At 41.1% G+C, this 15,909-nt stretch overlaps 1 protein-coding gene across 5 annotated transcripts in view; it reads left to right on the top strand.

Annotated features, from left to right (window-relative positions):
- The first annotated feature begins 244 nt into the window (after positions 1-244).
- KCNT2 (potassium sodium-activated channel subfamily T member 2) overlaps positions 245-15,909 on the top strand; it is a 118,952-nt gene continuing 103,287 nt past the window's right edge. For all 5 annotated transcript variants that reach the window (XM_030455320.1, XM_030455319.1, XM_030455322.1 and 2 more), the window contains exon 1: positions 245-633. In XM_030455320.1, the coding sequence (XP_030311180.1) occupies positions 539-633 (95 nt within the window). In that variant the 5' untranslated portion in view covers positions 245-538. The remainder of the gene's footprint in view (positions 634-15,909) is intronic.

Raw genomic sequence — 15,909 nt, 5'->3', positions numbered from 1 at the left:
TTGTTGTTCCACCGCGGCGGCCGGCGGGCGGTGGGCGCGCGCGGGCGGCCGCGTGGGCGGGCGGGTGCGCGCCGCCGAGGCAGCCCCGGCAGCCCCCGCCGGTACCTGCCTGCCCGTGAGGCGGGCTGCGCGGAAACCCCCCCTCCTCCTCCACCCCCTACCCCTCGTCCCCCCCTTCCCCCAGGCGGCGCCAGGCGGAACTTCCAAGCCCGGGGCCCTATAACGGCCGCCCGCGCGCGCCGGCGAGCGAGCTGCTCGGCCCCGCTCCCCTCAGCCGCCGGGAGACGGACGGACGGACAGATAGGCAGGCAGGGAGCTCGCTGCTGCTGCTGCCGCCGCCGCCGCGCCCCGGTTGCCTTTGTGTGCACGGCCCCCGCACCCGCCCGGCGGCAACCTGCTCAGCGCCGCTCCCCGGCCCCTCCGGGCTTTTCCCCGCACCTGCTTGGGCGGGCAGGGCGTGAGTGTCCCTCCGCAGGGGCGCGGCGGGGCGTATTCCGTTCCCCTCCCTCCCTCTTTCCCTCCCTCCCAGCGGGCCAGGATGGTGGATCTGGACAGCGAAGTGCCTCCGCTCCCCCCGCGGTACCGGTTTCGCGACTTGCTGCTGGGCGACCAGGGCTGGCAAAGCGACGACAGGTGAGTGTGCGGTCCGCACGGGAGGTGCCGGACGGGCTCCGCCGCTCCCCCCACCCAACCCCCCCGGGCCCTCCGCCATCCCGCCTGAGAGGGGCGGCTCCCCGAACCGCGGAGCCTCGCTGCCCGGCTGCCTGCCGCCCCGCTGCAGGCAGGTCGGTGCGCTGTGGAGGCACGCACCGCCCGCGGCAGGCCAGCCCCGGTGAAAAACTTTCCTGGGAAAGGGATGCGACGGCCGCCGAGGGGCTGATGTGCCCCGCCCCGCAGCCGGGGCCGAGCCGGGGCCCGCGCCCCCGCTGCAAGGCACCGGGCATCCCGCAGCCTTCGGGGCACTGCCGGCTCTGGGGAAGCCTTTCTCTCCCCCGCGGCCATGGTAAGAGGGAGCTTAGGACAGGCACGACAAAGTCTCCCGATAATAACACGCACTGGAAGGGAAACCCCGAAGAAAATGCACTTCTGCAGCTCGTCGAAGGCGAAGTGCCGGGGTTCCTGGGTGGTTTTGTTGTCCAATATTCAGGCTGCTTTACATGCAGGTTCTTTTCATGTAGCGAGTCTAGGCTTGGATGTAGCTACCGTTAGTTTGTTCCTTTATGAATTACTTCAAGGTCTGTCACCATCTAATTACAAAAGGTATTTCTTTGTCTCAAGTCTAATGCCTAAGAAAAACAAAACAACTTATATTAAAATTAGCGAAGAAAAAAACAGCAAAACAGAAATGTGTGCTCACTTTCCAAATGTTAAATGAGCAGTATTGATGAACACCAGACGGCATCATGCCACTCTATTTGACCTCACAGCTCGGCGTGTCAATGGGCTATTCCTCTATCCCATTTTGCAAAAGTATGTGAGATCCACTTAGTAGTAACCATTTATGACAGGAAAGGAAAATTGTCTGGTAATATATAATGGCATATTTGATCAATTTTAGTTCAATATATTTACATTTTCAGAATGAGTCTTTAACTCAGTGGTCAGAAACTCATTTTCATGTTGGTCTGTACTGTTTAGATTTTAGCTTCTTTCCTAAAGAAAGACTGATTCTCATTGATTGGTAATCACATGATCATGATAATATGTAACTAATTATTACCTGTATTTGGAAGAATATCGTATACATTGAAGCAATTAAACAAATTAAGTTTATCGAGACAGTTTCAAAATGGTGAATAGCATCTTAAGAAAGTCACAAAAAATAAATGCTGTTGCTTGGAAAGGACCATATTGTTACTAAATAATGGAGAAATACTGTTACTAAATAAGGGAGAATTAAAGAGTACGTTTATCAGAGTATAGTTTCATAGTTTAAAAAAATTAAAACATAAGTATATGCTGTATTCATACCTTCTGGCTCAATATTCTTTGAGATTTTAGAAAATGTAGATCTTATTATCTTATACCTACATTATATTTGCTACTGGAAGGGGAGAAAACCCACAACTTTTCTTATTTTATCAGCTTCATTTATTTAGCTAGGGTTTTTGTGGCCAAATCCCCAGAATATTCTTTATACACTTTTTTTTACCACTCTGTGGATTAACACTTTTGCCAGCTCTAGTTTAAACTGTCAAGTGCTTCTCTGACACTGTTGTTTGACTTGAACTTTATGAAGTTTCCCTCTATGGAAGACACATGATCTGGTCTCAAATAGGAAATAGCATTTGAGGAACTGCACAAACCATAGAATCAATGATGACTAGAATACCTGAATGCTAAAATACAGTTGAAGCAGCTTTATAGTATGACTGCACAATGGCAAATGATCAGGACAGTTCATTTTAGGAGTTTATTGGCCCTTGGCTGAGATGTTGGAAATAAATTTCTGTCTATTTCTATTTCACTGCAACTTCTTATTTTCACTGGTTTTCAACCCCAACAGTGTGATTTAGGTCAAAGGTTTTCCATCTGTGTGGTCTGTGTACCAGCTGAACTCTTTGTTTTGTTTCCTAAGTTGCTTTCCCTTTTTGATCTTCCCAGTCTGTCCATCACTGAGTTCCCTCTTTTCTTCTTCCATTCTCCCCTTTCTGGAAAGATGCTCACATTTTGCTTGTTGAGAGTCAAGTGTTCCATCTCAGTGTTTTCAGATGCTTGTTGATTCTTCTAAGTGGAGAGGAGATGGAATAATTCCTGCATCTGTCACAAACCCCTCAGGATTTGATGTCACCAAGTCAGTTTTGATAGCATAGTAGTAGTGGTAGTACTTAATAATAAGTAGTACTTAATAATAAACATGGATGAAATGATGCAGATCTCTCTTTGTGGAAAGATACATTTCTGACAGAAGCATAGTACCCAGTTTTGAAACCATATTGGTTGTTTCTTTAGAGAGTCTGATCAGTTATTTCATTTACATGATCTTGTTAATTTATGAAGTGCACACATGCTAAAATGCTTACTTAGATGAATGTAACAGGACTCTTATTCAGGAGCTTTGTTCTTAGGTCTCTACCTGTTTGGAGACAGATTTCTAATAGTTTTTTTCTCAAGGAGTTCTCCTGTGGTAGATCTTCACTCAAGCTTCTTCTTTTTTTTTTTTTTTTTTTTGGTGTTTAACTCATAGTCCATTTCTTACCAATACTTCTCCAGTCAGTGCAGTAACATCTATCTCACTGCCTATGTGTTTCCTTCCCATGAAAAGAATTCTTCTTGCATATCTTAGATTCCTAACCAACCCTGCAGCTGGCTTCAGTAACAGATGGGTTCTAGGTTGTCTGATCCCACAACCACATTGGACTGTACATTATTTTTTGTAAAAGAAGTTGCTGTGTGCAAGAAAATGGTGAATCTTTGGCAAATGTATTGTTCAGTAAATTTTTTTTATTAAGTCAATACTTTATTAAAAAAAAAAGGCTGTTAAGACTTCTTCAAAGCATCAGATTTCATAACTTTTCTATATGCTGTTGCATATACATAGAAAGTGTTTACTGTCCACGGTCATGGAACAAAAAATTACATTTTCCAATTCTGTTATTTCTTTTCTTCTTTTCTGCACATATGTATACACAAAACTGGTATTAGAACATACAACATTCCAGTGTCAATACAGACACATGAACTGGTACTGGAAATACTTTTCAAATCCTGCTCCTGTATTGAGGTGAAAATTTGGGTCATTTTGCTGCAGTTTACACTTACATGATGAAGCTATGGAGCTAAATTTTACCTTTATGCAAGAACTGTTCTTAACTGGATACTTAGAAGATTAAATTAAAATTAGCTTTCCTTTCTGATGTGCATAAATGAACATTACCACCTATCTGGAAAGGAAAAAGATTGAGATAATACAGAACACCTCCACGCATCACTTGGGCAATTGTATACTGCTGGCTGTCATGTTGAATGGTGACTTTCAAGGAACAACTCCCTGCTGTAAGTCTCAGAAGGCACTTTAACAGTCATTTGTCACAGTGTGAATTAGTAGGCAAAGCCCTCACTTTGCCTTTCCTTTTGGAAATCACCTGAAATTGTTAAACTAAAAGGGGATTAAAAGCCCACACATTTCTGATTCAAGTAATTTAAAATAACTGAGTCTAGATTCAACTTGCACAAAAAATCTATTATAATTTCCTCAAATGAAAATTCTATTAGGTTTTGTTCAAAATAATCTTCCTCTCTCCATCAAGAAACATTTTAGTCAGTTTGCTCTCCTCATTTTAGAAAATGTGTTAACTTGCATGAGTTCTTCCATCTAACAGAGGCTACAAAATGAAAGGACTTTAGCAAATATTGTCAAATTTATTTTCATTTGTCCTTGTAAGTTTTCAAAATAAGTAAAGTGAGTTAGATGCATAAATTCTACTTTAAAAACTTGATTGCAACTGCTCAAGATTTTAACAGTCAAATTTGCTAAGAGAGCAGGTGTTTTCAGATCTGCACAGCTGAATTGCCCTAAACCCTGAAAAAAATTGCTTCGTGTACAGGCTAAGTCCATTTTTCCTCTGCAAAACCACTTACATTAATTACAAAATAAAGAAAAAAATACTAACACTTTGAAGTTGCTACATCATCCACATAGAGAGATCCCAACTTTTGTGTAAGTTTTAGGATTAAAGTCCCAAGTAAGAAAACTTCATATCTTCTAAGAAATTCTCTTAAATTAAAATGAAGTCTCTTAAAAGAAACTCTCTTAAATCTTATAGCTTTATCTTAGGATTGGATCCTTATTATGTATAAAAGAGGGAATTAATTTACTTGTGTGGAAGGAACAGGAGGTTGTGCTTTGTAGAAGGCAGTTCTGTCAATCTCATGCTCATTTCTTGCAGCAACAATGGAAGCAAAACTTGCATTGTTTCTCTCTTCCACATTAATTACCTTACACTGGAACTGGGGGAAGGACATGAAAAGAGATGAGGAACACTTCATTGCTGTTATACCTGTATCTGTCTGAGGCAGGCTTTGGTGGTATGCCCCAGAAAAAGTTTTCTATTGCAGAAAATTTCCAACTGTCTCAGCTTAAAAACCCCACAGATCAAGAAGTCTTTCTCCTCTGGGACAACACAGTGCAGTTTGTAAATGTGCTTGGTACTTCGATCATTACTTAATTATACACTTATTACTCTAAAGCTCTTATTTTTCCATCTAGAGCTGGATACATGCTACTTTACATCTGGCAGACACTATAATTCTCCATGGGGAGCTGAAGCAGTTCTTTCCCAAATGGTTTCTCTCTTAATTTTATGATTGTTATTCTATCACAGCCAATGATTATGATTATTTATTTTATAACAGTAAACTTGTGTGCTGCACTGTGCTCTACTCACAGAATGACTCCTCTGTAACAAATGGTAACACTGATTCATATTGTCTCCCTTTTATTCTGTGACAATGAAATAGATCACTTGGAGCATCAGAAATGTCTGAAGCTTTGAAATACTTTTATTGTGAAATAAATCTGCCAACCATTTCAGTGCTACACATTCAGTTTCTAACCCTGCAATTAAAGGTGATCCTACATTCCAAATTCTGGTATGGACAATAAGCCCAAGTACTTATATATTAAATAGAGTCTTCATATTTTTTCAAGTAAATAAGAAAGCCCTTCCCAGAGCCTTCACACCATGGCTCCACAATCTCTGTGTCATTAGAGAGAAGGCCATTCAAAACCCATAAATGTTCTGCAGCACAGAAGACTTGGTACAAAATGCCTTAAAACAGCTGTTGAAGACTTCAGCCTCCCCCGTGCAATCATCTGCTAATTATGTTAGCAGTCAACTTCCTGGTGGGAAGTAGCAGTAAAACAGAAACAGTCATTTAGGGACAAAAAAATGGTGTTTATACTGACAGATAAAAACAGTAATATTATTATTTACTCACAAGTATCTCTTGAGACACAAATCCTGCCTGCACTTACAGAGATACCTCTTAGGAAGTGGTGTAGTTTTGTGGTGGAAAGCTAGTTGCTAAGCTGGATATTGTGCTTGCCTTGCTGTGGTAGATGGGGAGGGAAGGCATTAAGTTAAGCTCAGTCAAATTATCCAGGTAGCAAGAAGGAAAAACCTTTGCCTACCTCTTTGCCAGGGACTTAAGTCTCCTGCTAGGTTTAGCCAGTAACAGCTGAGCCTAGCACCAGAATCAAATGTCTGGCAGGAGCAATTGCAAGATTTGAACAACAGTCCTCACTACAGGTTAGCTCTGCCAGGAAAGTCCTGCCCTGCCTCCTGTATTCTGTAGCCTCAGTCAAACCACTTTGACTTCTGGCAAAGAAAAGAGTTTGCCCTTTAGCTTTTTATGATGTTAAAGTTAATAGCATTTACCGTACTTCAAGTAGCTTTAAGTTAGAGAGCTCCCTCAAAGTATAGTGACTGTTAAAATATTTATTAAGAGGGAAACACTATAAAATAGCCTCACTCTTTTATTTTTCTCAATAGCCAAAAATGTTCTAGAGTTTTTACGCTTTTCTCACTTTGTTTTCTCTTCCCCATGTGACCAGAGAAAACTGCAGCACATATAAAAGCGGAGTTACCAAACCAAACCAAACCAAACCAAACCCAAGACAAATACACATGGGAACAACAACAAGCCAAGCTGCCCATGGAAAACTGTGGTTATATTTATTCTTTATGTTTCAGCATACACTTTCCCATCTTCACACCAAATTCAAAAGAATCTCAGGGCACTGGACGTTACCAGTGTTGCCCTGTAATTCTCATCAGTAAGCACAGACAGCCATAACATAAACAGTCTACAGGTTAAGCTGTATATTTAGCTGAATACATTCTTTTGAAAAGTGACCAAGCTATGTTCTCACTGTGTAGAACAAACTATCATTTGATCACTTGTCCAAAGGCGTTTAATCAGTTAAACAAATATATTTTTAAAGGGTGTTTTTGTAAATATTGCCCAGTTTGTAATTTTTTTGTTCCCCTTGTAGTAATTAAAAAAAAGACAATACAAAGACAAAATGTGGAACAATATACTCTGTGATGTGTAGAGGTTGATTATTCAACCAGATTTTATAAAGAATATCAAAATCTGAGTAGATATTTTCACCCATCTAGGAGTATCATGAAAGGGAAGCTTACAAGAGTAGTTCCAGATATCACGAATCTTATTGGCACTGAGGAATTAATTTACAAACTGTATTCAGGGACCCACATGATAATTTGGTTTTATACTGAGACTGGCCACAGACCACATGAAAATTACAATTTAGCTAAAATGATACAACACTCAAAATGCACTGAATTAATTTTAAAGGCTTCCCATTTTTCCTCTGATTTGGCAGTTCACAGTCTGAGACAAGGAAAAAACAACAAAGTAACTGAAGTTTGTGCTGATAGTATGAATTCATTTTATACGATTAACCATGGCAGTCACTGTTTATGAAAACCCAGTTGATGTTATTTTTATGTCTTTGTGACTGGATCCATTGGTCATTCAGAATGCTGAGATTTTAGTGTGATGTTGTCAGACTGTTGCATTTTGAGGGAAGAATAATGCTGGATACTAGAAATGTTTCAGGGTATAGAGGAAGTATTACTGAGGGTGGAGGAGGGAGGAAACTTAGCTGAACCTGAGTCTTCTGACATTTACTATGGACCAGACTGAGACTGTTGTGGAAGACCTCATGTTGTGCTCTTCATTTCAGACAAAAATGAGCTGTAAGATCAGAGAATCATAGAATCAGCTGGGTTGGAAGGGACCTCTGAGATCACCAAGTCCAACCCTTGATCCACTACCACTGCAGTTCCCAGCCCATGGCACTGAGTGCCACATCCAGTCTCTTTTTAAATATCTCCAGGAGAATCCACTACTTCCCTGGGCAGCCCATTCCAATGTCTGATCACCCTCTCCATAAAGAAATTCTTTCTAATATCCAACCTAAACCTCCCCTGGCACAAATTGAGACCGTGCCCTCTTGTCTTGCTGAGAGTTGTCTGGGAAAAGAGCCCAACCCCCCCCTGGCTCCAACCTCCTTTCAGGGAGTTGTAGAGAGTGATGAGGTCTCCCCTGAGCCTCCTCTTCTCCAGGCTGAACACCCCCAGCTCCCTCAGCCTCTCCTCATAGGATCTGTGCTGGAGTCCCTTCACCAGCCTAGTTGCCCTCCTTTGGACCTGCTCCAGGACCTCAATCTCCTTCCTAAACTGAGAGGCCCAGAACTGGACACAGGACTTGAGGTGTGGCCTCACCAGCACTGAGTACAGGGGCAGAATCACTTCCCTGGACCTGCTGGCCACCCTGTTCCTGATAAAGGCCAGGATGCCATTGGCCTTCTTGGCCACCTGAGCACACTGCTGGCTCATGTTCAGCTTCCTGTCAATGCAGACTCACAGGTCCCTTTCTGCCTGGCTGCTCTCAGCCACTCTGTGCCCAGCCTGGAGCTCCCCATGGGGTTGTTGTGTCCAAAGTGCAGGACCCGGCACTTGGCCGTGTTGAACCTCATCCCGCTGGAATCAGCCCAACTCTCCAGTCTGTCCAGGTCCCTCTGCAGAGCCCTCCTGCCTTCCAGCTGATCCACACTCCCCCCCATCTTAGTGTCATCTGCAAATTTGCTGATGATAGACTCAGTCCCCTCATCTAAATCATCAATAAAGACATTAAACAGAAGTGGGCCCAACACTGATCCCTGTGACCAGCCGTCAACTGGATGCAGCCCCGTTCAGCACCACTCTCTGGGCCCGGCCCTCCAGGCAGTTCCTAACCCAGCGCAGAGTGCCCCTGTCCAAGCTGCGGGCTGACAGCTTTTCCAGAAGGATGCTGTGGGAGACGGTGTCAAAGGCCTTGCTGAAGTCCAGGTAGACCACATCCACAGCCTTCCCCTCATCTACCAGGCAGGTCACCTGATCATAAAAGGAGATCAGGTTGGTCACACAGGACCTGCCCTTCCTAACCCCATGCTGGCTGGGTCTAATCCCTTGTCCATCCTGTAGGTGCTGTGTGATTGCCCCCAGGATGATCTGTTCCATAACCTTGCCAGGCACTGAGGTCAGGCTGACAGGCCTGGAGTTTCCCAGGTCCTCCTTCCGGCCCTTTTTGTGGATTGGTGTGACGTTTGCCAACTTCCAATCGTCTGGGATGTCCCCAGTGAGCCAGGACTGTTGGTAGATGATAGAGAGAGGCTTGGCGAGCTCTTCTGCCAGCTCCCTCATCACTCTTGGGTGGATCCCATCTGGTCCCATAGATTTGTGGGGATCCAAGCAGCTCAGTAGGTCACTGACTGTTTGCTTCTGGATTACAGGGGGGGTGTTCAGATTCTTGTTTCTTTCTACAGGCTCCGGAAGCCAGCTGTCCTCAGGACAACCTGTCTTACTGTTGAAAACTGAGGCAAAGAAGGTGTTAAATACCTCGGCCTTTTCTTCATCTTTGATAACTATATTTCCGCCCATGTCCAGTAGAGAATGGATGTTTTCCTTGCCCCTCCTTTTGCTATTGATGTATCTGTAGAAGGACTTTTTGTTATCCTTCACAGAGGTGGCGAGATTCAGTTCAAGTTGTGCCTTTGTCTCTAATTTTCTTTCTACACAACCTAAGAATATTCCTAAATTCTTCTTGAGTAGTTAGCCCTTTTTTCCATAATTGGTAGGCTCTCTTCTTTACCCTCATTTCTTTCAAAATCTCTCTGTTCAGCCAGACTGGTCGTCTTCCCTGCCGGCTTTCCTTTCAGCACACAGGGACAGCTGCTCCTGTGCCTTCAAAACTTGCTTCTTGAAGTACATCCATCCCTCCTGGACCCCTTTGTTTTCAAGGGCTGTTTCCCAGGGTACACTCTGAATCAGTCTTCTGAATAGGCCAAAATCTCCTATTCCCCTCCGGAATTCCAATGTAGAGGTTTTATTGACAGCCCTCCTTGCATCCCTGAGTATTGAAAACTCTATTATTTCATGATCACTGTGCCCCAGATGTCCACCGACCACTGCATCTCACACCAGCCCCTCTCTGTTTGTGAACAGTAGGCCTAGCGGGGCTCCATCCCTGGGAGGCTCATTTACCAGCTGGAGCAGGAAATTATCCTCTATACACTCTACGAATTTCCTAGACTGCCTCCTCTCTGCTGTGTGGAGTTCCCAGCAGACATCTGGCAAGTTAAAGTCACCCACGAGAACAAGGGCTGATGATTTTGAAACATCCACCAGCTGCTGGTAGAATAATTCATCACCTTCATCATCCTGATTGGGCGGTCTGTAACAGACTCCCACCAAGATATCAACCTTGTTGGCCTTCCCCGATTCTGATCCACAGGCACTCAACCTTATCATTACTGACTTCAATTTCAACAAAGCCAAGAGACTCTCTAACATATAGAGCTACCCCTCCACCTCTCCTATGCTGCCTGTCCCTTCTGAAGAGCCTGTAGCCACCTATGGCAGCACTCCAGTCATGGGAGTCATTTCCGTGACAGAGCTTTCCTGCTGCATGATGGCTTCCAGCTCCTCCTGTTTGTTGCCCATTCTGCCTGATGGCAGGAGGGGCAGGGCTTCACCGTCTCCTTCTGGACTTCTTTTGGGTTAGAAAGGGTGTGACTCCACCAGTCAGTTTCCCTTTCATTGCCCCTAATACTTCTTAGTCTCTCTACCTCCTCCTTGAGCTCTGCCACCAGGCATAGCAAGTCATTCACTTGCTCACATCGCACACAGACCCCACTCACACCGTCCTCTGGTGCTAACACGAGGCTCAGAAACTCTACACAGACAGAGGCTTGAACAGCTACGTCCCTCTTGCTGTCCCTCTTCAGGGGTTCCATCTCTATGGACACACCCTGCATCTTAACAGCTCCAGGTTCTGCTTTTTTGGAGACCATTGTTCCTTCAAGAGAGCTGGGAGGTGGCTGTGCCCCTCCTGCTTGCCCTGCCTGCGCTGTTTCGCAACCTGCCATGCCTTGTTCCTGTTTGCCGTGCTCCGGGTCACTGGCGCTCCTCACAGCCCTTTCTAGCCCTCTGGGCAGTGCTGGGTGTGGCCCCCTTATCACCTGATTGATTGGCCTCACCTGAGACCATCAGCAGAAGGCGGGGCAGCTCTTGGCAGCCCTTTCTAGACCTGTTGTCACCATTATCAAAATTATGAGGTGAATGTCTTCTTCCAAGGCAAGAGTTGACTGGTGATGCAGAGTTTCTAGCAAACTGCTGCCACAACTTCAGGCCAATGTTGTCTGGCATTCAGAAATTCCTTTCCTCTCTAAGATGGCTGTGCCACTTTACAGTGATAGAAATGATCATAATGGAGATACAGAAGAGCTAGAAGTACTATTTCGTCTTTTTGTATCACCCTAGACATTTGTTGATTGGTTATCAGACCTCCTAATATCAATACAGCCAGTCCAGTTCATAAACACAGAGCTCTCCTCATTGTATCCATACATTCCACCTGAGTCTTATCAGCATTAAGATCTATACAAGACTTCAAAACAAGATGATAGAATACCTGTCCTGACCCATCTCACAAATACAGATAGCTAAAGGGAACTTAAATAACTTGACTGTCACCAAACCCAGCAAATTCTGGAATTTCTGCATTCATTTGGGAAGCCACATTTATGGAAAAAAAAGTGTTTACATTGATCAGTCCAATTTTCTAAAGGCACCTGTTAAATGACTTTCTAAATACACAAGGCACATTATGAAAGTTTGAAATTATGACTAAAAAAGTATGTACTGGACAGACCATTCTACCAGCCATACTTCTGATGAGCAGCATTTTACTCCACAGTCCTGAGATATTAGGTGGTATTTAACATGACTAAAGATGACAAATTGAACTTCTAAAATATAGTGAAAATGGATATTTTAAGTTTTTTTAATCTTATGAAAAGACAATTAAAGCCATTCCTTGTGATTAATCAGGAAGTGTAATAGCCTACTCTGAGTATGGAGACTAAGATTTATATGAAGTCTCTAATTATATGCACCCTGTAGGGGGTGGAGAGAACAGTACTGGATAGGTGACATTTTAGAGATAGCAATGACTTTAAAATACAAGTTCTATTACATGCTCAAAGTTCTTAAATCATTGGCACTCTTTAATGAGACATTTGCAATTTCTGTTAAAATTCAGTAATTTTTGAAGATGTAAAAACTGCAAGTCTTTGCTGTTTGAATATGTAACCATAAAAAAAAAACACCAAACCCAAAAAAGACACTCCTTTTTTTAATGTTACCCTAGTTATGAACATGTGTAAAAATCATATGCAGTATAACTTTTTGATTTTCTTCTTCACATTTACACTTAAGCTACATACAGAATAAGCTATATCAGAATCTCTGATAAAGATTTTCTAGGATTGTTAAAGTATCCATGAGAAGTTCCTGATAAATTTAATTTGACTTCTTACTAGTTTTTTTACTTTCAGGTCAGTCATTGTTCCTACAGTTTCTTTCTCTGAAATAAATAGATTTTACTAATCTAAGTAAAGCTGTGGTCAAGTAGGGAACTGAGCAGAGTACAGAAAAAGATGAATGAAACTTTTAAACCAACTTTATTTATTGCACTTGTTATCATATTCTCACATCTTACCTGATTTAATATTACTTCAACTAGAAGGAAAAGTGTGGCTAGCAGAAGAAATAAATATTTGTACCAGAAAAGATTATTTTAAAACTTTTGAGGTAAATGTTACCCTGTTCTTCCATGTGTTTTGTGACAATGACCAGGACACATTTCTAGAATACAATCCAAAAGTTAATGGTATGATATTTTTATTTACTAAAAATTCTAAAATAGTAAATCTAGTATACTTATCTTTAACAATACTATTTATTAACTAGAGATATTTCTCTTTCGGGAATACTGCTGGCTATGACTAGAGCCAAGAGCAAGCTATGAAAACTGCACTTCACTTTGTATTGTTGTGGGGTTCTTTTCCTCATAGAGTTCACGTGAAGGTGAGGACCAGTCAGACTTAGCTAGTTATTTATTTTAATGAAATGGACTATTCATGTTTACCACTCAGCTTGGTCAGTAATTTTCCTTAATAACTATTAGTAACTCTGAAGAAGCTATTTTCATCCTTCCTTCAAAAGAAACTGAATAATTATACTGAACATTAGTTTGATGAGAATTAGCATAAAGCTTGATTTTAATTGGAGAACCTCTCTTAAAAGCTGAAAAATCTTTTTTCAAGTATTTTCTGTTTCTCTGATCAAGCAGATTTACACTCAAAAAAATTCTCTTATCAATTTTCACTTTAAATCCTAGGACAAAAACAGGATTACAGCATTTAATCCATATCACAAAGCCTAATGTAGATAAACTGTAAAAGGCATTCTGCACAAATGGAAAAACCCTCAAAGACCAAATCTGTTCCATATTTGCCATGCTCACCTCTTATAATAACTTCTTCACCTGCAGCAGATTTAGAGTTGAGACCATGTACTGTGGAAACAAAACACCAATGGCCTTCTGGCAATCCATCAGATTGCCATGTGGATTTGTGGACTTCAGTGGATTTGTGAAAATTCTGATCACTGCAGCAAGATTGTAAAATACTGCATTGTTCTAGCCAGAGTTTTATTCCTCATGTGTTACTAAGCCTTCATAAAAATACTGTAAAAACACTAAATCTACATGAAGAAAGTTAGCCACAAAGTGTTATGGTCATTGTTATGGAGAAAGGAGACACAGACACACACAACCCACAACTTCATTTTAAGTAGCTTGCAGAGAAATTTTCACCTTTTTATATTACGTATTGACTTCTACTATAAGTAGTTCTGTTAATTTCAATGGGATATTCATGGGTCTGATAGATGAGATTATTTTCCAGGGAAAAGCAAACATAGCAGGCAATACAGTATTGAACTTTATGAACAACTTTACTCGTTGTACCTTGACCTGATGTAGCTTACTAAGGCACCAGATAAAACTACACAGATACTTGAATATATCAAAAACTCAAAGCTAGCTTCAATTCCCCTTATCACTACAATGAATGTAGGCATAATCAGTAAAAAAGAAACACAGCTAATCTAAACAAATATCCTCTCAATTCATATGTAGGTTTTATGTTTTTTTCATTATCAAATGTGAAATAATATTTTATTATTTTGTTTTAAGCCTCCTTTTGATAAATGACATATATGGGTATATTTTTACCTCCTACAAAGTTGGGATGTATGTACAACTAATAACTGCTGGTTCAATCTGTATTGAGGTTCATGGAAGATTATGCCAGTGACTCTCTCTTGTACATTACACAACACAACACAACAGATTTTAAATTGCAGGACCTCTTAGGTCCTCAATAGAATATTTCAAGTGACATTGGGGTTGAGCAATGTCTGACAATAAAACTGCTCTAGAAGATTGAGTTCACTGATAATTCACGTGTCTCTGTCAAAATATTGAAAATAATATGCTAGTTTGTTGTTACTCAGTATTTTAAGAATGGAGGTGCTTTGGGACCTTTTGAAAATGTAAGTGCTTTCCAAACAATGCTAAAGAATAAGCAGATATGAAAATGCCTGGATATTGTAGCAACTGGTTTCTTGTAAACCTTAGCAAGAGGTCCCATTCCAGGTACTCTTGCCCCTTGTCCAATGGAATATAAACTTGGCCTATATGGAGTATCGGGAGTCTGGGAAATTCTTGTTATGAAGTAAAGCATGCCCAGTATTTCTTTCAGTTTCATTTATTTTAATTTGGGAAGTATCCCAGGCTGTGGTGTTATATATATATGTGTGTGTATATATATATATACACACAGTGTCAAATAATGAACTGAAACTTTTAATAATTCTTTTCGTGTGTAAATCTGAATGTAAATCTGAATGTAAATACCTAGCACCAGAGATGAGCTAGCATTTAAAGTAGGCATCATTTAGGAAGCTAAGAGGAAGTTTTGCACTCATCATTACAAGGAAAGCTTTAGTAAATTACTACATAGCTTTCTAACCATATAAAGAAGAGCTAAACCTTACTCTGATGTCTGAGATTTTGATAAAATGATAAACAGCATAAAAAATACAATGCCAAATTGACTCTTAGAATAAAAAAAATGTACTCGTGTTTAAAATTAATGAGTCAATTTACTGAAAGTTTGGTGATTTCCAAGGCAACGAAAAGAAAATCCAGAGTGGTACAGAAAATTTCCCATTGGTATTTGATCCTCTTGCCATTTGCATTCACACCCTTCTCACTCTGCTAGCACCACTGTTTATTTTAACAATTAAAATAATGGATGTCTTTATCTTAATTTGTATGTTTACTCATAACTTCTTAATAAGAAAGGCTAATTTTTTTGTGTGTTCTGTTTGCCTTAGTATATAGCAAAGCAATGTCCTATGCCCAAACATTCTTAAAGTTCTGGCAAAAAAACCCACCTCCCAAAAAAAAAAGCAACAAAAAACCCCAAAAAACTGTCTGGGTTTTTTGTTTGTCTTTTACTGAAGTATTTATTTGGCAATCTATTGATTGCTTTTACATCTACCTATGGACATACCAGGTCCTTTGCTTGCCTTAAACAGTATTGATATATAAATATAATTATTAAAGCAGACATGATTATGTTAATATTATCACTTTCTTATCAGCTGTGTATTATTTTATCAAAGCAGTATATACAGCAGAAAAATGAGATTATAATTAAAAATTTTATTCTGCAGCTGTATTGTCTGAACACTTAGTGTATATGTGTAGCAATACAGAGTGTTCTGACAGCCTGTTCCAAGAATTTTCCTTCCCCATTTCCAGAGTAGCTTATTCTATACCTGAAGTATATGGTATAACCATCCAGCATTTTTATCTCCTCTGTGACCAGATGTACAGAAGTTGTTTTGGTTAGTAAATGCTAAAAAACAAATTTTTACCTAGATGATCAAAATGTTCACACTATAGGAAGAGAACTGAAGCATA

The sequence above is a fragment of the Calypte anna genome, chromosome 8, assembly GCF_003957555.1.
Source record: "Calypte anna isolate BGI_N300 chromosome 8, bCalAnn1_v1.p, whole genome shotgun sequence".
Lineage (NCBI taxonomy): Eukaryota > Metazoa > Chordata > Aves > Apodiformes > Trochilidae > Calypte > Calypte anna.
This window is presented reverse-complemented; position numbering and strand designations above follow the sequence as displayed.